A 22,601-nucleotide genomic window follows, 5' to 3' on the forward strand; every position below is an offset into this window, starting at 1 on the left:
CTTGTTCAACCTAAGGATAAAAAAAAAAGTTAAAATAAAAGCCCTCCATATCCCATTTCTTTCTGTTATCCATGTCATGTGTTTTGATTTTTAAAAGTATTGTAGGTTTTTCTAAAAAATGCAATGAAAAGTTCAAGGAAAGGCAAAGACTACTCAAGACACTGTTCTGCAGCAGAACTTCTTTCACTGATTAAACATACTTTTAAAGATAACAAGAAACACAATGGAAAACATATTAATAAAAAAAATAAATCCTACACTTGTAGGCTATTCTTACATATTTTCCCAACAGTAAGAAAGAGGCTTACTCAGTTTACAAACATCCTGGCATATCCCATTATATTTAGTTAAAATAAATATATGTCTGTTTACTCAATGTAAAAAAAAAAAAAAAAGAAAGAAAGAAAAAGAAAAAGACGTCTTCAGAGTAGGGTAGCATTTGCATCACAGATTGCAAAAGCATCACAGGTGTCTTTCTGTGTCTGTAAGCCACAACTTAATGTGAACAGAAGGCAAACAAACTTCATAAACTCTTTAAATTATTGTAGGATATTTTTACCTAGTGGTCCTTCTCCAGCAGATTCCAAGACTTGAGCAGCTTCCTGTGATACAACTGTTATTGCACCAACCACTGATTCATGGTTTACATCACCATTTGGTGTGCCATCTGGAATTATAACTAATCCATGTTTCTAAAAATACAAAAGAAATAATGTACTCGTACAAGAGCAGCACTAAAGAACTTTTCTGTCTAGTTTTATTTAAAAGGCTTTTCAAGTTGATAGAGTTACACCAAAATGCTCCATTTAACCTACACTCAGGTCAGGTTTTGAGGCTGTGTAAGAGTAGTAACAATTCTTCCTCTTTTACATTGACTTTGATTTCATCCCCATGCCTGGATTTCTGTTACTGTAAGCAGCTACTACTGACATACCTCTCCTCTCTTCATTGTTTCCTTCAGGTCAGCCAACTCCTCTCTGAGCTCATCTCGCTCATTCTTAATGCGGTCAAAGTAATCTTTCTGTCTTTCTAGGGCCTGGGTTCAGGCAGATAGCAAGAAAAAGAATGGCACAGAGAAAAAGCATATAACAGATAGCAGAGAGATTTTCTACAAAAAAAATACAAAGAGTTGAATAAAAGTAAAGAAATCAGAAGGGGTATTTAGTCTATTAATACATATACATCTCTAATAGCTACCTTTTACAAGGAGTCGCCTATCTAGCCTCATTGCTACATACTTCTTGTGACATGATCTTTTTTGGGTCTTAGTAGATGCTACAGCAGATATGTTTAGTGGGTTCTTTTTTGGTAGATTCTGATTAAGTAACCTGAACACCAAAAGAGTAAATAATTATTCTTATTTCTGGCTATAGAGTGGCTACATTAAATTTTGCTAGATCTCAATTGGCAAAGATCCTAAAGCATCACATCCATTAAACAGATTTTTTTTTTTTTTTTTTTTTTTTTTTTTTTACAGGACACAAAGTGGGAATCATACCTCCTAAAAGAACCCGAATATATAAGCCTGTCATCCAATTATAAAAACTAGTTTATTTACTACTTGCTTAAGTATTATAGCCACTCTGTAATAAAGCCAATCATTTTTAGAGGAAAAAAGCACCAAACCTCAACAGCACTATCTTAGCACAAGAAACGATCTCAGCTGAAAGGATCTCAGCTAAAAGCACAGTATGGACACAGATGGGTTTGCACGCCTATACTGCAGCTGTTCTACCTGGGAGTTAATCAGACATTTTTACCTGATTAGCCAGCATCCCAGTATTTCAGTCAAATTTTGTACTGCATGCATTAAAAATAATCCTGACTAAACAGCAACTGCAGAAATGTACACGCATATTTTGCCAAGAAAATTAACATTTCATCATGCATGCATGTTTAGGAATAGACTGATACCAAGAAAGAAACGAAGGTGAATTACTCTGTATTGTAATTGCCCCACATAGTTATTAAAATTCAACATACTGCAATTGTTATCTAAAATGTATATATACTTGAGCAATTTTTAATGCATTATTCTGTTAATTTCAGAGAATTAAAATGTGCAGTTGCACATTTCAACATGTGATTGTAATTCAACATGTGAAAAAGCATTAGTTGTCACCTCATAGTTAAAGAACATAAGATGTCCTTTTATTTCCTAACACATATTAGCTCTCTAGAACTATGTTATAAGCAGTGTGAAACACCTTAGTCATTATATGATTTTGTGTTCCACTTAAAGACATGACTTTACTTTTTTGTTTCCCCGCTATCCTTCAAAAATAACAATCGCATCCACTTCATAGACTGAACCCAGAGACCCAGAATTACACTGCAGATGCAGATCCTATATATGTTTGGCAGTGCCCTGTGATGTTGATGACCTTCCCACAACATACCTTCTATCCTCCCCCTGCACACAAGCATTGGAAACCAGAAAATTTTGGTAGAGGAAATGAAACTAGTATAACCACATATATCTACCTACACAGAGGTTAATAGTAATTATTCAAAGTTGAAAAACGAAGTTGAAAACAAGTTTTTGTATGCTTGGGGTTATTATTCATGACATGGTTTTTGGAGTAAATGTACTTGCAAGAGCAATTGCAAGAATTGCAAGAACAATTCTTTTATTGAGGAAAAAGATATTTAACAGGGCAACTAAACTCTGCAAATGTGTTTTAAATCGCACCAGCCTGATTAAAATCTGATCATTCGGCAAAAAGCAGATTTGTCTGGAGTCCTGCTTACTAAGTATTCAAAAAACCTTTGTCTCAATATCTATATCAAACTCAGTTATGCCAGGCATGTACCATCTGGAGCCATTAAAGAGCAAAACAGTTGTATATTTCAGGAATCCTCTAGCCTGAAAGTTACAGTCCAAGGTCCCAGGACTGACCTATCTCATTTTAGACTGAATCCAATTGCAAATTTCAAATCACCTTGTGGAAATAGGACAATACAAGGAGGAAAGTGTAAAGCTGAAATTCATGCCATCTCTGTTCAGCTTACCTCCCTTCCTTGTCAATTCTGAGTTAGCATCAGCCTTGCATACAATATTTTAAAATTAGGTTACAATTTTAGTTATCTACTCTTTTGTGAAGCTTCTCAGAGGCTTCTGAAGTTGGAACAGTCAAAATTAGCAAGACTACTCAGGATGGAGGAGAAACACTCAAAAACTGCAAGCTAAGAAAAAGATGAAAATGTTTTTAATTAAGAGAAAAAGACGACAGACAGCAAACAATATTCCAATTTAAGAGCCAAACAATTTGGAGAAGGTTCAAAAAATAAAAGCTAGAAAAGACTCATTTATCATGACATTTACAAATGCATAGAGAATGAGAAGAAAATTTTGGCTTCCATCTTAGTGACTGTCCATGGACTCAATCTGGCTAGCAGCTAGTACTTTGTACATTAGGCATCTGATAGGCTTTGTACGGTGAAGTATTTGAAAGAGCAAAAATGACCACTTAGACTGGCACAGTGCAGTACACAAAGGTAATAAGGGTGGAAGGAAAAGGGTAAATAAATTAAAGATAAATAACCTTCCAGAAGAACATTCAGGGAAAGGAACTTTAAAAAATTGCCATATTATTTATGACAGAAGAAAGGATCAAAATGTATAGTGAAGGAGAACTGAAACATGAAATAAATATGGACTGAAGGAGGACAGTATCACAGGGCACTTTTTGCAGGACCACCAGTTAATTGTAGGAAGAAACTTTCCTCTTGTTCTAATTTTTCAAAGAGATTTGAACTCCAGCGAATAGAGCTATTTTCAAAGAAATCTGAGTACGTCAAAATCCTGGTATAGAATTCATTTAGTTAGATAGAAATGACCCTAGAGTTACTAAAAGACAGACACTTCATTTCTAAAGACTTTCCAGTTAACACCCTGTTACCATCAGGCAATTTAGTTGTGACCCAGAACAGCCACAACTTCGGGGTACTGTGATTACTGCCCAGGGTCAGGCCAACTCTGAAACAGTTCTGTCCCTTTCGCACTACCCAGAACCAAAGCTGGCAAGCCTTGCCTGACCTCAACCAGCTGTGTAACTGCCAGTGGCAGTTCTTCCAGCACCACCTTTCTTTCTCCACAGGGAGTCCGACAGCCACTCCTGAAAAGGTCTGTCACAACTGGTGTGTCCATTCAACCTACCAACTCCAACCCGGTCTAAGCTGCCTCCTGCAGAGTCACCCAAGATGCACACACTTCGTTCTTCAGTGCTCCAGGGCTAGTGAGGTCTCGGTAACTCAGACTTAGCACAAAATGAGCGTGCAGTGTCAGCCTGGTTCAGATAACCAGCCCTCCAAGGATCAGGAGAGCTGTATAGAAATGCCCAAGTGACTACAGGAGTTGGTTCAAATCTGGTTGTACTTTTCAGCACAAGGCATGCCAAATGCAAGCAGGCTCTACAAATATCTATTGAGGATTCTCTGCAATGTGATCCTTAGCTCCTGCAGCTTTCCAGGTTCTTCATTAGCTGGGGTACTTTGTCTCTCTCTTATCCTAGCAAATGGAAACGTGACCACTTAAAAAGTTTTGAAAATTATATTCGTCTGTATGCAGATTAAAAGCTTTAACAATCATTTCAATCCTATATAAAATAATATTAATACTCTATTAATATATGGACCTAAACAATTTTTACATTTGTTAGGATTAAGGAAACAATGACTTTTTAAAGCCCCCATTAGAGGTAAAAATTTTCTTTGCAGAAAGTAATAAGACCTGTATGCGTAACAACCTTTCATGTTATAGATTTAATTAGTACTATTCATCATTATGCACGTAAAGTGGAGCTCATTTCTTTCTTTCTTTCTCTAAAGGGGAGAAAGATTGCAAAGTGTTTTAAATGTTTAAAATGGAAGTGGCTTTCATTTCTTTGGTATACATGGTATTCCTTGGAGAGAAAAAAGTAGTACCAGTCTACTTCTAAATTGAAAAAAATACCTTTCCCCCCCCATATTCATTTCATACCCCTATTTTTTTATCTTTCCAATTAATTGTCTCCCGGAGATCAAACATCTCTTTGGTTATGCAGTCTATATTCTGCTGCATTCGCTGGTTCTCCTGTAGCAAATAGGATGGAGGAAGAATAAAAGAGGAAAAAGAAAGACAGGTAAAGAAATGGGAAAGAATATCTGAACAGATAAAGGAAATTAAAAGTCAACCAAAGAGTTTATGAGCATGACATTTAAAGAAAAAGGATGGGACCCAGTGTAACATGGAATTTTCCCTTCACATTCATGCAGAAGGGTAACTAATTTTATCTAATCAGTTAATATTGATAGGAAAATTTAGCTACAGCTAGAACTATTTTCCTTTAGTAACAGAGGTCCCATTGCAAACAGGGAATAACATCCTTTCTTTAGGAAACCAATTACCTTGTGATTCCCCCTCCCCGTCCCCGTCCCCGACCTCCCCAAGATTCTGCTGTTTAGAAAACAAACAGAAACAATCTTGTTCATGGAATAAAGACTGAAGTAGAGCAAGGCATACATACACATATAAATGGCTTTCACATTCATCTGCATAAGCTATTGAAATTCCTTAGAAAGTTCATTGCCACAGAATCAACAATCTTTAATTTTACATTACAGTGTTAATGCAAGGAACTTAAATAATCGATTTCTAGTCAGTAGCCTTCCTTAAATTTGTCTACCAGCAACGTCAAAAATATAAACAAACATCTTCTAGTGATCAAATAAAATTAAAGCTATCTTTTAGCCAATAAATCTAGAATTATAAATATTTGCAAGACACTGTTAACAAAAACTAAGAATAAAACATTGGAGCAGAAAATAGGTTCGTTTTGACTACATTTTGTTTGAGACGCTGTGAACAGTGCAACCAGACCAGTTGGCTGTTTGATATGCCCAAAAAGCCCAAAACAAAACACATACAAAAAACAGCCAATACACCCCACAGAATGACTGCTGCTGAGGAGTACATTGCTTGTATGATGTATTCTTTATCTAGGGCGCTTTCAAAGCATCACAACTCCAGGCAACAGTAGAACAAGTTATTAGCAGTTCATACACAATTTTGAATAGTCAAGTTGCAATATTCAACATTGTTTAGCAAAGAAATTGATAATAGCAAGCACACAGGTCACATTAATAAGAACATATGAATTAATGCAGAATTTTCATTTATCAGTTGATACTGAAGTTTTATTAAACAAGGATAGTAATAATATAAGACCTTACTTATACTGCACATTTATGTCCAGGGAATTACCAAATACTGTAGAAGTTGCGAATATTAAAAACAAAAAGTGCTAGTAAAAGTGCTTTTTGCAGGGTTTAAAACTTGTGTTGACAAACAGTTTTATTAACGTGTTCTACAAAACAAAACCTTCTTGCAAGTATAAAGAAGGAAGAAGTTTGCATCAAGCATCCAGAAAGTGAAACATGCCTAATGACCGCTTTCAGAAATCATATTAATGCATGTTAAACACAGTCCTATTTTTTGTCTAAAACTTCATTTTGCCCTTTGCCCTGCAAATACAATTAAAATTCTTTGTTATGTTCATACAATTATGCATTAAGATGACATGAGAATTTTTAGGGCTAATTTTTTGCCCTCCCAAAAAATGAACTTAATTTTACAGCTAAGAGTGGAAAAGGATGTCTTTGTTAATAATCATTCTCCTAAATGGCTTCAGCTGGGTTATGTGTTAGTGCTAGCATTTGGAAAAGTTACCCAGATAAATTTGGGTACATTTGAAGGGGCTGCATAACTTAATGACTATTCAACATCCATGCGGTGTGCTACCAAAGTAAACACTCTTTGTAGTAGTAAAAACACTAAAAATAGACAAATCTATCCAACACTGAAAATAGACAAATCTATCCAAAAAAACCCCAAAACCAAAGAACCCTACTTACAACTGAAGAAGCTTCTTTCCTGACAATGAAGTCAAAGAGAATCCAGAGCAAGTGACAGAGCTTCAACTAGAACATGCGGAAGTTTTTTGCTTGTCAGCACATCAGTCTACTTAGGCTGATCTTAAGCCTTTTCTTCTGCTAGTAAAGCACACCAACTCCAGTTCATACCCCTGATCATTCTCTCAGTCACAATAACAGCTCTGAGACTTTTCAAAAAATTTTTGAGTTCACTGTGCTACTGCTTGGATAGCACAAGAACTTGGTGTGGAAAAGAAGTCAACCAATAAAGTGCAGCATTGCACAGCTTTTGAAAAATCGTGCAATAGAATCTTCGGCCCATATGCTCCAAGTTATCCATAAACTGAATTTCTACTGAAATGAAAAGGTAATGGGAAAATGAAGTACTACGTGAGCTGCGACTTACAGTACTAAAAGCAAAATCAGTGGGAAGTGGACACCAAAATACTGTTGAGAGTATAAACCTTTGCAGATCATTTTAAAATTAAGATTGAGATGAGCTCTAAGATTCTCAGTCACATTGGTTTATTTGCAGAAGGGAAGGAGAGAGAAAAAAACAAAACAAAACCACTAGTAACATAGTTATGAACAGTAACTAACCACTGCTGCTACATTTGTGCTTGACTGCAAAGCAAATAAACATTAACTATTGCAAACTTCAGTGGCTGATGCTCACAAAAATCTGAAACAACTCAAATGCAAATATTTTGGGAAAGACAAAGAAAAATAGTTGGTACTATCAATGCATCAGAACTTCCAGCTAGGCCTTAGGAGATTTTTTGGGCGTAGAGGCATTAGTTCTGTCCTCAAAGAGGGAAAAATAAAGGGCAAAAAGAGGGAAAGAAATAAAATAATAAAAAGAGGGAAAAAAATAAAGTTGATGAGAGAACAGGTTTCTTGCATGAATTAAGGACTGTACAATATGTAATACACTTTTGAAAGTCTTGCAGTGACATTTTTAACTTCTTAAGAAGATGAATAGCTTAGATTCTTCTCACTAAAACAAGAACAATTCTTGCTTAAAAAGTCCAAGCTGATATCGCAGTTCATTCTGTGTATAGGAAGACTGTACCTATGTAAATCTTACACCATTTTTCTTTGCACAAGTTCTATCATACACTGTCTTATATGAACGTACCTCTATCAATTCATCTCTCTGCCGAAGGCCCTCTTTAAGTTCATCAAGTTTATGCTGGAGAACACTGCACGTGTGTTTCTGTCTTTCCAACTCCTATATTAAATAAATGTCAAAAGCCATAATTTATTTTGAGTTTGACACAAACCCAATTAAAAAAAGGTAAGGTATTGCTTAACATTACCTAAGGAACTATTGCGACAATTTTAGCCATTAGATAGTTTGAATTTCTTAAATTCACGCATTCTGTGTTTAAGTTCTCTAGACACTTACTATATGGAAGATTTTATTCAGTAATATTTAGAGAGGGAAAAAAGGAAAAGCTGCCATAAAGGTTTAAGCTCAAAATTAATGAGAGAAGCTCAGCCTCTCTCCTCCTTTCAGGTTCAAAATTGAATTTGAAGTGTTTTTGTATATAATTTGCCTAAATAATGTTGGAAAAAGCTGCCAAATTGATTTTTCACTTCCAAGAAAGCGTAAATGATTGAATAAATCCTATTAAACAGGAAGTTCCATCTTTAGTGTTTTGAATTAAAGAACTTCTCAGTTTAAAAAACAAAACAAAAACAAAATATTCCAGTACTTACAAGAGTTTTAGCCACTAAGATAGACACGCTTTTCTTACAATACAAAGGTTTTTGGACGGTTTCTTACTAAGTAGTACAAGCTTCTATAGCGTATCTCTATAATTAGGAAAAAAAAATCCTCAAAAAGCAGTACCTTTGACTTCTCTTCATTCTCCCTATAGAACTCTGCTATTTGTTCTTCTTTCTCCTCAATGACATCCTTTAAAATATCCACTTGGTAAACCAAGTTGTTTTTCTCATTGTCTAGTTGAGCGTTGGAAACCATAGCTTTCTTGTACTTCTCTTCAACTTCAGCTAGAGAATCCTACAGGGAGTAGGAAGGCTCACGTTAGTCTAACTTATTGATGAATCGCTATGAAGTTATCATACCATTATAACATTGAAGAGTGTTATCTGTTATACAGTAAAATGATGCAACCATCCTTGTTTCTGAACTATTATTCATGTCTTGTCTTTAGAGAAAGTCACAGTCAATTTCCACTATTCAGGTTATGCTATACCCAGCAATGAAAAGTTACTGTAGCAAATGCATGAAAATAACAAAATAATATTCCATCTGTATTTTCTACTCTGACATCTTCATAACTTTAACAACTCACAGGAACAAAGTAGTAATATTACAGCTTTACTGCCTTTTCAATGCATGCATGAGAAAACACTTCAGAATGCAGCAACAAATCTGACATAAAGAGAACTCGGACAATTAAACAAATGACAAAAAGGATGACAGAAATATCTCTAGGAGTAGTTTTAACACAATTCTTATTACTTGAATATAGTTCTGTACCTCAGGTTCCAAGTTTTAAGGTAGACATATCCTTTTTTCAATAATAAGGATTACAAACTCTGTTTAAGTAGACTTTTTGGCTTTCTATTTCATAGTAAGATAATGCTTTCTACATATTCCTCCCCCATCCCCACCCCAAATAAAAATTTTCAAATGGCAGAATTTATAAAAAAAGCATATTAGCATTATAAGAAATAAAAATACATAATCAAGATTCACTTATTTTATTTCTCCACCTGCAGGTACAATATGCCTTGCTAATCCCACTTTGCTAATTCTATCATCTCTTGCATTTACCAAAGCAATTTTATCCTATTTTTTTTCCCCCCCCGCACTGTAGCAAATGTCAGCAATTCCAATATTGGAGCAACTGTTACTCCATGCACTTTTAAATATGTAATGACTGCAACATGCACTATTTTCAAAATAACAAAAATTAAGTTTTACAGAGTTCTAATTTTAGAGTGGGAAAAAAGATCTATTAAACTACCCCCTTTCCAAAGTAGGTCTGCATCCTATTGCAAATCCCCTAGTATTTTATATAACCTGTTTTTTGAATCCGTAGGTAGCATAACTTCCACATTTAATCATACGCATCATCATGATACCAGGAGCAGTAGGCACACGAAGGGCATTAGACTTGTTTTTTTCCAGAAAACACAATAGAACTAAGGTTCTACTGAGATAGGGTTCTGAAATAGGGTGGTGACAATCTAAGTTTCCTAAGGGGGGAAGAAAACCAATCCTTTCTCCAACCCAAAACCCTATTCCACATTATAATACATTTCTACGTTGAATAACCTGTCCTTAAAGTACAAATTTTCTCTTTCATAATTTTTTATACCTCCCTATTCCATTCCTTGATTATGGATTTTTGTGCTGGACGAATACTGCATTTTAGAAACCCCAGAAAAAAGCCCAAACCCTTTCTTTAAAGACATGTCCGGACATAACACAGACCAGAAGAGACATAAAACATAAGAATTAAAAAGAAAAGGGAGGTGCCATTATGATCTGGAAAGCAGTAAATAGCAAAAAAGATTCAGAATGATTTAAGAAAATAATGAGAAAAATCACAGGTAGGTGTATTCAAGTAATTCTTAAGTATTAGATTAAAACCACAGAAAACATTGCTTCTGCAGGTAAGCACAACAAATCTTGTAATGATCGGTTAAACGAGGAATGCCAGAGATAGTGAACCTTCGTAAGACTTTCAAAGGACAGTTGAATTTCAGTGGAAGAAAGGAAAATGCTGTGATTAAAATGAACTCTACATTCCTTTTATGGGAATATACCAGATTTAACAAAAATACAACTAGAAAAAATGCCGATGTAATTGATGATTGTTAGGTACGTGCAGTGCCTAGAGCCATAAAGTTTAATTTAGGTTGGAAAAGATCTCTAGATGCTGTCTGGTCTAGCCTCCTACTCGAAGCAGGGCCCACTGAGATCAGGCTGCTCACAGCTCTGTCCAGCTAATTGTGACTATCTCCAGGGATAGAGACTGCACAACCTCCCTGGGCAACCTGTGCCAGTGTTTGCCTGCCCTCCTTTAAAAAGCTTTTTCTCGAGATCTAACTGGCATTTCTTTTGCTGCAACTTGCATCTGTTGCCTCTTGCCCTGTCACTGTGCACCTCTGAAAGAGCTCTGGCCCAGTTTTTCTCTGTATCTTCCCATCCAGTAACTGCAAACAGCAATAAGACTTCCCTGCCTATTTTTTCCACTCAAGACTTAAACCCAGTTTTCTCCGCCTCTCACTGTATGCCATATGCCCCAGGACCCTAGTCATCTAAGAAAAAGAAAACGTGACGATCAGAGAAACAGATATCTAACAGACTCAAAACAGACTTGACTGAAGCTTAAAAGAGTGGATTAAAATTTAATTAATCAACAAGTTAACAGGGAGAAATCTGAAGTTACAAAAGGGGAATAAATTAATTTTGAGAGAGAAGAGTGAGAATTGCTTCTGAAGAAGAAACCAGGCTTGGTCTAAGTATCTCAGACCAGGTAAGAAAAGTGGGACATTGCTAAGCCTTCTTTGGAACAGTTCCTTCTTTCTGAGGGGAAGACTTGCACACGTTCCTTATGCTGCAAGAACTCCATATAGTTTCAGTAAATTTTCAGTTAAGCAAGAAATAAGGATTTGGAAGAAGTCTTGAAACACTTGAATAATTCTACAGATGAGGCATTTGGAATGCACTGAAATGAAAGCTGGTAATAATGCTCTGCCCACACAACCTAAAGTTATAAAAAGGCTATGTAATAATATTAGCCTGATTGGCCAGAACGCAATGATTAAACCCAAACATTGCAAAAATGTTCCATAAACTGAAAGAGAGAAAAATTTTGAGGAAAATAAAAGGGTTTCTTTCTAGCTGATTCATGGGAAGATGGACGGAGTCAGCAAAACTGAAGCAACAAGAGGCATTAGAAGATTTGAACAACTAAGAAAGTCAGAATTATCCATATTACAGTTTATTTTGCTGACACCAAGCAGGTTTGAAGCCAGGTAAGAAACACTCTTAGCACTATGAGGAATGAGCAACCACAGAGATATGCAAGTAGTGTGACTACAGATCACTGTTACTCAATCACTGAGTCAAAAAACACAAGTATAAAGTCAGCAGGTATCCTAGTAACTTTGAACATATGCAACACAAAACTGCCAAAGCTGTGGTTGAGAAAAAGGCGATACCTTCCTAATTAGAAAGAAGGGCTCCCCAAAGAATCTCCATGGATGGCAAATTAACTTATTATCACATTATTTGGTATTATTAATAATAATTTAAAACAATAGTATAAAACAATTCAATTCTGTCAGCCAAGTATATATCAAGATCTTACTGTCTACTGCATACCTCTGCTCTTTAGAAACTGTGATTGATTGCAATAAATAGTAATGCATTAGTAACGATTCAAAACATCAGTCATGAGATGCTGGTAGACATGCACAAACATTAAAGTTAGAGCTATTTTGAAATTACAATGCAATCTCATCTTTTAATTCAAAGTTAGTACAAACATACTTATTTCTAAAAAATCTTGCAATCCTCTCTCAAACCTGTTAAGGAAAACTTTAAAAGCGCTAAGGAATTCAGCAGTATTAGGGAAAAAACAGCTTTGTGACAATTCTGCTCTTCGAAGCCCATTTAATATACATATAGTAATATGATGGGGAAAAAAAAAAGATGCTTCTGACTCTCAGATTCAAAGAAGGTTACTTATCCTCTAGAGGAAAATTTCTGCCAGCTGAAATTATATATTTTCTCTTTACTAAACCCATTTAATATGTTGTTTAATCAAAGAAACTCAAGAAAGCTGTTAAATAAATCACTGTTATACCATTTAGTGGCAAGTATTATTCACTAAATTCATTCTTTATATGGATATAGAAAAATATGATTAGAGCTCTTTACTTTTACACAGAACTATTCGTAGCTAGAAAACAGAAAAGAACAGAACAACTATTCTGACAAAGATATTGTAAGCCACATCATCTGCTGCATCCAGTTTCCCTTCAACACAGAAGAGGGAAAAATAATTGTAATTTAGATTAATTGTAAATTGTTAATTGAGTAGAAACTTACAAAAGAAAAGCCTACCAATTTAAACAAGCCAAAACATAGACAAAAAGTCTCATTAATCTGTTACTGAAAATACCAGTCTTTCATTTAGAAAAACTAAAAGATACTCAAAAAATTCTCTTGATGGCAGTCTACAAATGTTCCACAAAAACTTTATCTTCTCCTACAAGCAATATGCCTGCTCAGATTCATGTGAGCACATCTTTCGAAAGTATCACTTTGATTTTATTTTTATAAAATACAGTATCTTCTGGAGCTGGAAAACTAACTCTTAATTTCTTAGTTAAGCTCCTTGTCATGACTGTATCCCATGTCTTTTTTCCCCCCCATTCAATATCTAATTACTTTGAATTTCCATTAAATTGCTAACACTGAAAAACACCTAATTAAAAATTTCTTACCAGAAAGCACCTAATTAAAAAAAGAAGTTGAATACTATTTTAACATAAGCTAAAGTAACATTTGATTCTAAATGTACAGAGAAAGTATATCTTAAAAATTTACCCACACAACAAATTTAATGATGCACTCTATGTATTAAATGTTAGACACATGCTTTAAAAGAAATTAAAAAACTAGTTAGTAAAGCCTTACATAGTTAGCTGAACCAGTGACATCTCCATTACCCACAAAAACCCATACAGAATGCATGCTTGGGAGAAGCCCTGATACCTTTAGTTCTTTAAGTCCCTGCATGTATCTCCCTTCTACATCGTGTATCTGGTCCTTAAGATCATAGATATCCTGCAGGACATAGGAATGAACCATTGTATAAGTAGCACGGGGAAATAATTTATAGCTGAACGAGCATTAAAAATGTTTCCATGCATTCCTGTCAAATGCCAAAGCCTGCAGTAGCTCACAGAAATTAAATACAATTCATAATGCTTAACTAGAAGAAAATTAAGATTTTGTTTATATCGCTGAACCCAAGCCATGAGAATTAAAAGTTTTCAGAGATATCACAAAACTATTTCAAATTCGATATACACAAATTCTTTTTTCATATAAACTATCAGCATAAATATTTACATTCATAAATACTTATGAGCACAACCCTCACAATCATCAGGACAAATACAAAAAAAAAAATCCTTGCTCAGACTGAAAAAATTACATCTTCATAACTTTTTCTAAGAAGAGAAGTTTCATATCCAAGAGAATTCCTCCTAATCATAAATACAATTTTAAACTAGCTCCAAATTCTCCAATAATGCAGTTTACCCGTAGTTCGCTCAGTGAGGCATCGGGATCCACCAAACTGCTCGTGTCTCCACTTCCTCTCCTAGATGAGTTGCCACTCAGAGGAGTTGCACTTATTGAATTGCGAGATGATGGCTTAAAAAGTGGAAGACATTGTATCAGGAATCATATTGTGATTTCTTAAGCGGTAACCTCTTATCTCTGATTATTTGACCGTATTCTTTATAAATTACTTCACAATCACAAAACATCTTTCTCTCTCTTGTTTTTACCATTTCTTAATATTAGGTTTAGACCATATTTTCCATTGAGTGCTTTCCAGCACTTGTGTTATTTCTTGGTGAAATGTCAGTTTTTGTTTGCTGTCATCTGTTTTATTTAGGAGAAGCTTACAGAACACTGAGGTTATGTAGCAGCACAGGGAAAACGTAGGTGACTCATAACATCTCAATTTTATTTGGAGCATTCTGTTCTGAAGACTGTCATAAGGAGGCTTTTATTGCTGGAAAACTATAAAAGTTGAAAACATTTCTATAAGTTCTAATTTCTGCCAGGATTCAGAAGAATGTTTCCAGTAGCATCCATTATCCAAATTTTTACAGCCCTATTCTCTTAAAATTCAACCGTTTCTGCTGAATATTTCCTTACATACAAAATGACTTCTGTAAGAAACATTCTTGTTAAAAGTAAATAAAATTATTTTCTTGGTAAATAAAAGGTGCAAAACTCATTAATTTTTTGTAGGTAAAAAAAAAAATACAACTAAGGTCTTTTGAAGTAAATAAACTACATTCTACTAAAAATATGTAGCATTTCAGCTTTTAAAACTTTAATGCTTGTGGATTAATGGTGAACAGAGACTTTCAATAATTTTTAAATTAAAAGCTCTTACCCTTGAATAAATTTCCAAATGTGTTTTTTCACTCTTTTCTTCCAGCTGAAAGAGAAAAGGGAAAGTAATCACAATATACCTTCTGTGAGGAAGAACTATCGAAGCAGCATCTTCTGTTCAAAGACACTGAGAAATATTTAAGAACCCAAAAGAAACAAATGAAAGAAAAAAAAAAATCCAGAAGTTAGCAAAGCTCAAAATACAGGGTGAGGGTGAAATCAACTTCGAACAGCAGTTTTTACTTTAATTGCAAAATAAGTGAAAGCTTATAATAGAAGCTCAGACTTTAAAGCAAATTCTGGTAAAAGTCCATGCTAAAATTAAAGTGCTGAACAACAAAATAAGTTTCAACATTTTAAATTTCAACAGGGTAGTGACTGCGACACTTCATGGCATAACAAATGGAAAACTTTATGCAAGTGCAGTTTAGATTAGTGACACCAGTGTGAATGTCATAGTTATTAGAAAACACGGTTCATTGCTCCAAAGTCTTTGGTAAAACCAGCAACTACATCAGGGCAAAAAGTACTCAATGAATACCTTTCAGTCATGTGCTCACCTAGCAGCAGTCTATTAAATACTTTCAGTTCATATTTTAAGCATTGAAGTCTGAGCAAAAGAACAAACTTAAATATACCCCCTAGCTTCTTAGCTAGGGAGCTCTGATATTCCAAATTTTCATTATTTTTTCATTATTAATTATTTCATTAATTTTCCTTATTTTCAACATTTCCATGAATCAACATGGGTGATAAAATGACAACCATAACACGTCAACATATTATCTAAAACCAGCATGATTTACCAGCATGATACTTCTAACACCTCACTTCTCTAAAAACATCTGATCTTCTCCAAGCCCAAGGAGAAGAGATTTGGAAGTGTGCTACAATCACAGTGGAAACAAAGTTCACTTTCATGAGATCTTTCTTTTTCCTTCTACTAGTTTTTCTAGAGAGGCTATGTTATTTCTACATTATTTTTCCATGACCAATCTGCACCATCTCCAATGATGTCTTGAAGATGTAAACTGCAAATAATTGTCATCACTGTCAAGGTAAAATAATGTGAAGAATCCAATTAATATGAAGTATGCATAAGGAATAACTTAAAACAAATCAACATATAAATTTAGAACCTAAACAACAACAAGAAGAAAAGCTACCAAGAAAAGAGTGCCATTGCCAGTCTCAGTCTCCACACTTCCTCCTAGTAGAGCATTACTTTCTGAAAAGTAGCTTTACTCCTGGAAGGGGGCGGGAAGCTAAAATTTAAGCTAGAGAAATGATTGGTCTCTCTTACACTTGAGGCATGCACAGACAATAAATATCCTGTATCATTATAATATTGTATGTTATGCAGCACTAAGAGTACTAAATGCATCACCTAAATGCAGAATCACAGAAACAATGCCTGTAAGGGGACTACGGAAGCCATCCAGTTTGGTCTCCCACCCAAAGCAGGACCACAGCCAACATGAGCTCAAGTTAGCTGTGGCTTCATTTAGCTGATTTTCTTTGGTTGGGGGGGGGGGAAGGGGGGAATCTCAACATACAGCACCAGCAAGCGTTCCTGGGCAGCACCTTATTCCCTCATGGGAGAGAAGAGGAGAAAGAAGTTTTCTACCTGCGCAGAATTAGTACAGAAAAGCAGTGTCACTGCAGCTTGTATCAAGTGTTACTGAAATACTGCAGATAGTTCCACTTTCCACAGGTTACTGAAAGCACAGGAGCAGAGGAAGATCACCTGACCAGAACTTGGTGTTGAGATACGTAAAAGAAGATTATGGATTCAATACTGAAGCGTCAATACCAGGGTCTCTGAATGCATGTGGAAGACTGAAAGAAATAATGCAGCAATACATAATTTTTCTCTCCACCATGTAATCTCTTCCTTTTCTCCTCATCCTTCCCATAAAACTTAGCCTAAGAAAGATCTTAGACTTTTTACTCTGAATGGAGATTTCACTTTCAAGAAACAAACACCTCTTAAAAGTAGGTCTCTTAGTGACCATTCAACAAACACTGGATGACAAACTAGTTTTCTAATTCTGCAGATTTAACGGTCTGAGACTATTTCTCACTTCTCCTTACTTCAAAGGCAAGCATAAGAACAGGAATTTCCCTGTCTTTTCCACTAAAAAACCCCGAAATTTTGACTACAAGTAACAAAGATATTTCTAGCACTATTTGCAGCAATAAGGAGAAGACAGCCAGGTTTGTTGCAGACAGTGCTCAGACTAAATGAATACGCTGGAGAACTGTAATTTTCCTGTAACATTCTATCAACTTAGGTTTCAGTGTAAGAGCATAGCCAAAAATGAGCGTTCCAATAACTGATCATGACAAAAATCACATCTTGGCTAAAAGAACACTAAAGTGCACTAAAGAGAGCATACCTCCAAGAATATAATTTTGTCACTAAAACAAATTAGTATTCCAAAACCTTAGACTACACTCATTTTCTGTGTTATTTCACAATAACAAAAATATTTTTACATTTCAGAGATGCTTAAGTCCATCACACAATAAAAACGTGAAGTGTTTATCACATGCTTCTAGCAACAGGCAAAATTTCCTTAAAATAAAAGCAGCACGCAAAGACAAAATCGAAAGGAGTCCGTGAAATTCAAGGACTTCTAATTCTGAACTTCCTTGTACTTGATATACATGAATGATGTAGCCTGATCTCATTCTGACCAAACGGTAGTGAGATATCTTTTACACAAATGTGACCATTTACATGTAAAACAGTTGAAATTCAAGGACTCCTGACATTTTATATAAAAACAGCATTCGGCTTGAAAACAAACCCCAATCCCCCAATTGAAAACCACGTGCCATTAAATACTCCAAGTTCTTTTACAGTATTTACTCTCCTAAGTATGAAAAGAAAATCCACGATGAGTTAGTTTGCTGCATTCACCAGAACGTAATATCAAGCATTACACTCACACTGTTCAAACCTTGGACATCATCTGCATCAGAAACAATGCTTCCCCTGCGGTTGGAACGACTAAAATAGTCAGCAGCAGTTTCACTTTGATCAGAAAAATCACAGGACTTCAAAAGACAGATAGGGACAAAGGTGAAAGAAAATTAAAGATGACATCATAACGTGAACAAAAGTCTATTTACAAATGTATACTAAATCATAATTTAAATTTCAACTATTGCAATTCATTCTTCTACTCCTAACAGTTTAACAACAGCTACAAAATACTTTTGATTTTTATTTTACATGTGCCTACATGAATAATACATGAGCCACGCTGATACATGTATACATAGTAGCCAAATATTAGTAATTTTTAAACGCTTTCTTCACATGTATATCAGTCATAGTTTAAGGCATTTAAGAACTCTGTAAGAAGGATAAGCATTTATTGATTTCATTTTCTCACTTGCTATAACACAAAAAAGTACAGTCATAGTACAAAAGGATTTGGTACTAATATAGTGCCAAAAAAAGGTTATGAGAATTACATATATTTTAAAAATAAGGTTTGTAGATCATAATATCAGACAGTATGATCAGAGCAAGTTGATAAATAAAAGTTACTACTTTTCTCTACAAATCTCGTCTCTTCTGATCACTACAACCACAACACTACTAACTGCAAACACAGTCTGGGCTTCCCGTTATTCAAAACTTTAAGAGGCTTTACAATAGAATGTAAGCTTTCTCCTCAAAGCTGCTTGCCAGACAGGCACCTAAAAAAGTGAGGAGAACACACTAATACTACACAGCACTTCTTGTGAACAAGGCAAGAGATATCTAACTGCATTACAATCACGATAGGAAATCAAGTGAAATATTTAACTAAGTGAGTGTTATTCAGGTTAAACAACAGTATTTAATGAGATGCATATTCATCAAATAAAGTTAATGTTAATATTTCACCCCAAAAGGCAGAAGGTTATTGTGAACATTAGATTTAGTTTTAGAAGTGCTTAGACAAAAGAAAAATCTTTAAATGAATATCAGAGTTTGAAAATTTGTCTTCATCCTCCTCACAATTTCAAAAAATAATTCTGAACTTCCTTGTACTTGACATACATGACTGATGCAGCCTAATCTCATTCTGATTAGAAGACAGTGAGATATCTTTTACACAAACGTAACCATTAACACATAAAATAATTCCCTGAGGAAGACCGATATCTCCAATTAAACATGCGTAGGACAGAGTCTGTGCTTTTGTCACTGCTATTTTTCTGACAGATAAAACAGAAAATGACTTCAACACTCCAGATATTCAGTCACATCTACATTTTAAGCAATATCGTCATAAAAAACCAAAACAGATAAATTTTCAGAATCAGAAATGTGGCTCAACTTTCTTATTTCATTTGCGTTTCAGAAACTATAAACATGCTACAGAATTCTGCTTATATAAGCAGGCACTTAAACCAAGCAGAAGAACAAGCAAATCAAGCCAAGGGCTGCAAATGCAATCTATGACAACAATGCACTGTGTTTTTTTCATTGGCAAAAGATATCTTTGCTGTTGAATAGCATGCAATACACTAAATACAACAATTAACATCTTTAAAAAAAATTAAGGAACAAGAAAAAACTTCAAATACAAGCACTCAACCTGACTCACCATCCCTCAGCCCTAATGTAGCATGATTACCAGATGTAGTACTCAATTATCTGTACACTACAAGGTTTTAAAAATATTAAATTTATTTTAAAATAAATTTAATATAAATTGACTTACATAATTTGCATTAAATTTATATAATAAAGTTGTTAGATTGAAATCTAAGGTTTGCCTATTTTGCATAAATAATTTGCATAGTGTGAATGATATCCATTCTGTATGGAAAAAAGAAATCCCATTAATTAAAACATTCTAAAAAAGACAACAACATGAATGATACACGCTTAAAAGCAGACATTCAGATACAATTTTTCTGAGCAGAAGCAAGCGTCTTAAGAAGGAATAGTTATGCTGAAAGGTTGAAGCATTACATATGGTTTATATTTAAAAACTACCATAACAAAAAAATGGCTACAAAACTAAAATAAATATTATTAAGGGTTTAATATACTTATTCTCTGCATATCAAGCATAATGGAGCACACAGTAATAATCACAACTTTAGTTTGTGAATCAAGGTCAATATTCAAATTTTCATGTTGACCAATGGGAAAAAAGTTGCTCCTCAGCTGACACAAAAATTACCTGAAGAGTTTAATTTTTTTCCCCCCCACCCCAAAGTATAGGCTTGCTTCATTGCAATTTACTGTACAAGTAAAAACACCTGCGAAATCATCATGAGAAAACATACGAACTACCCCAATGCATTTGGCTGCTGAGAGAGGGGATACTGAAATAGAGAATGCAGCCACCAGTGTAAACTCTCAAACTAGCATCAGAGGCGGTGGCATCTATGAACCGATCTTCTCTTTCTAAACTCCTCCAGATTCTAGAAATTAGCTCGACCTTACAAGCTAGGGGAAGCATCAGATGTGCATGTCCTCTATGAGCAGTTTAGGCTCTGCTAAACATTCATTAGCGTACCCTGGTATTAACGGCATCACATAAACACATTGAGATCTGAAAAAAATACTGCACTGAAACCAGATACATGTGTGTATATATACATATACACACACATATATAATTTAAGAAATGAACCTTAATCTTAAGAGAAACAAAGGAGATAAATAGTAATACTTTCACAGCTGAAGAGATTTGAGATAGATGTTAATCTCTCTTAGGATTTAGAACTTTATAAAGCAATAACAACAAAATTCCCTTTTTTAGGCTCTCAGAAATTCACTCTGAGGTCCACTGTAGCTGAAAAACATTCACTCTCAAACAAAGCTGTTTGTTTTCTCTCTATAATATTGTTAAGAATATGTGAAAAATGAAAACAGGACTGAACATGTCAACTTAATCCATACCAAAACACTGACCCATTTTTTTGTGTAGCATCACAAATGATCAGGAGCAGAAAGAGTAGAACTATTTTAACTCACTTTGCAGCACAAAAAGACATCTTTGGAATGACAATTTTAAACAACACAGATCTGGGAACAAACGTCTCCCATTTTTGAATACCGGCCACTGGAGAAATGAGCGTTTTCTTACTGCATGATACAACAAAGTTTGCATTAGTCCTCTTCCTGAAAAGAAAGACTTTCCACATACTGTGGTAACTCTTTCGCTTGCCTGCCCCAACTATGATGTGAGGTGGTAACCTCAATAATGTACTACACTCAGTTTTAGATAGTTCCCTATAGACTACAGAAATTTTAAAGTGATAGTCAGCAAAATAGAAAAACAATATGGAATTTGCTATTCTTACTCCTAAAGCTTTAACAAATCTCTGACAAATTACTTTTCTGAGGCAGAACTGAAAATCTCACCTATCTGATGGGTCAGTAAAGTGATCCGCAGTGCAAAGACTCAGAATTATCGTGTGTTAGTATCAAAACATTCAATAAAACATGCAAGAGGAACGCTCACCACAGGACTACTTCGAAGTGAGCTTGCTCTTGAAGAATAAGAACTGTATTCAGACGGCTAAAGAAAAGCGATGAAGGAAATTTTCACAATTTTCATATATTTTAATCTCCATAAAACAAAGATTTTGAAAGAAACAACCAAAAGCCTATTACACTTACAGTGCGAGAACTGTATGAACTATGTAATCCATCACCACACAAAGATGCCTGAGAAATAAAGGGAATGGAATACTTTTTTTATATTTAGTCCTGGAAATAAATGTGTCACCTTCTTACGCACTGTAAGGTACTGAGCAGTGAAATCTCTCTTATTATCTTATCCCTATCAATACATTTTCCCCTTAATATTACGCTTTTTGAACGTATGAAGAACAATTTTTACAAGTTTTCCAGTGGCATTTCCTCCCCCTATTAGGGAATCCTACTCCCAAATATAAATCTAAGAATTTCTTTGAAAATAATATAATAATAATTTTAAAAATCTTGACTATTTTAACAAGAAAAGTGAATATTTAAAGTGTGATTTATTTTTCCACTATTCCATACTTAATTCACCCTAGGAACTGAAATTATATTGTACCCTTATCAGTTTTACTTTTTTCCTCCACCATGCAGATCTTCCTAAAGGAGTGCAAGGTGAAATATAATTATGCAGAAGACAATAAAAATAGCTCTGGACAACACAATTTTTAAAAATAATTTTCTAGTCTCATTTTGAAATTTCCTCCTTATAAAGAGATCTCCAACAGAAAGAGAGATTTATATGTAATAGCAGTTACTATGCTGTCATTCTCACTCATCATCTTATGTTTTCTCCAGAACATGCACAAAGTCAAAAAAGTAAATTATTGCAGCTTGCAATCTGAGTGTAAAACAGGACATAACCCATTACATAAAAATACTTGACTTTTCACTTAGGTAGCTTTAGCATTTCTCAGATGGCATTATAATTTGGACTGGAATTACTGTAGCAGCATTAGGCTTCCATGTCACTTTTTAAAAGATGACAACTGTACT

General features: G+C 34.7%; 1 protein-coding gene across 1 annotated transcript in view; it reads right to left on the reverse strand.

Annotated features, from left to right (window-relative positions):
* The window catches only part of LRRFIP2 (LRR binding FLII interacting protein 2), a 61,060-nt gene that overhangs the window by 6,229 nt on the left and 32,230 nt on the right, over nucleotides 1–22,601 (reverse strand). The window contains exons 10-20 of the mRNA XM_068935813.1: nucleotides 21,744–21,791; nucleotides 21,586–21,642; nucleotides 18,056–18,163; nucleotides 15,102–15,146; nucleotides 14,231–14,344; nucleotides 13,679–13,750; nucleotides 8,768–8,938; nucleotides 8,051–8,143; nucleotides 4,982–5,074; nucleotides 935–1,036; nucleotides 560–692 (exon numbers count right to left, since the gene is read on the reverse strand). Coding sequence (XP_068791914.1) covers nucleotides 560–692; nucleotides 935–1,036; nucleotides 4,982–5,074; nucleotides 8,051–8,143; nucleotides 8,768–8,938; nucleotides 13,679–13,750; nucleotides 14,231–14,344; nucleotides 15,102–15,146; nucleotides 18,056–18,163; nucleotides 21,586–21,642; nucleotides 21,744–21,791 — 1,036 coding nt within the window. The remainder of the gene's footprint in view (nucleotides 1–559; nucleotides 693–934; nucleotides 1,037–4,981; nucleotides 5,075–8,050; nucleotides 8,144–8,767; nucleotides 8,939–13,678; nucleotides 13,751–14,230; nucleotides 14,345–15,101; nucleotides 15,147–18,055; nucleotides 18,164–21,585; nucleotides 21,643–21,743; nucleotides 21,792–22,601) is intronic.

The sequence above is a fragment of the Struthio camelus genome, chromosome 2, assembly GCF_040807025.1.
Source record: "Struthio camelus isolate bStrCam1 chromosome 2, bStrCam1.hap1, whole genome shotgun sequence".
In the NCBI taxonomy this organism is placed as follows: domain Eukaryota; kingdom Metazoa; phylum Chordata; class Aves; order Struthioniformes; family Struthionidae; genus Struthio; species Struthio camelus.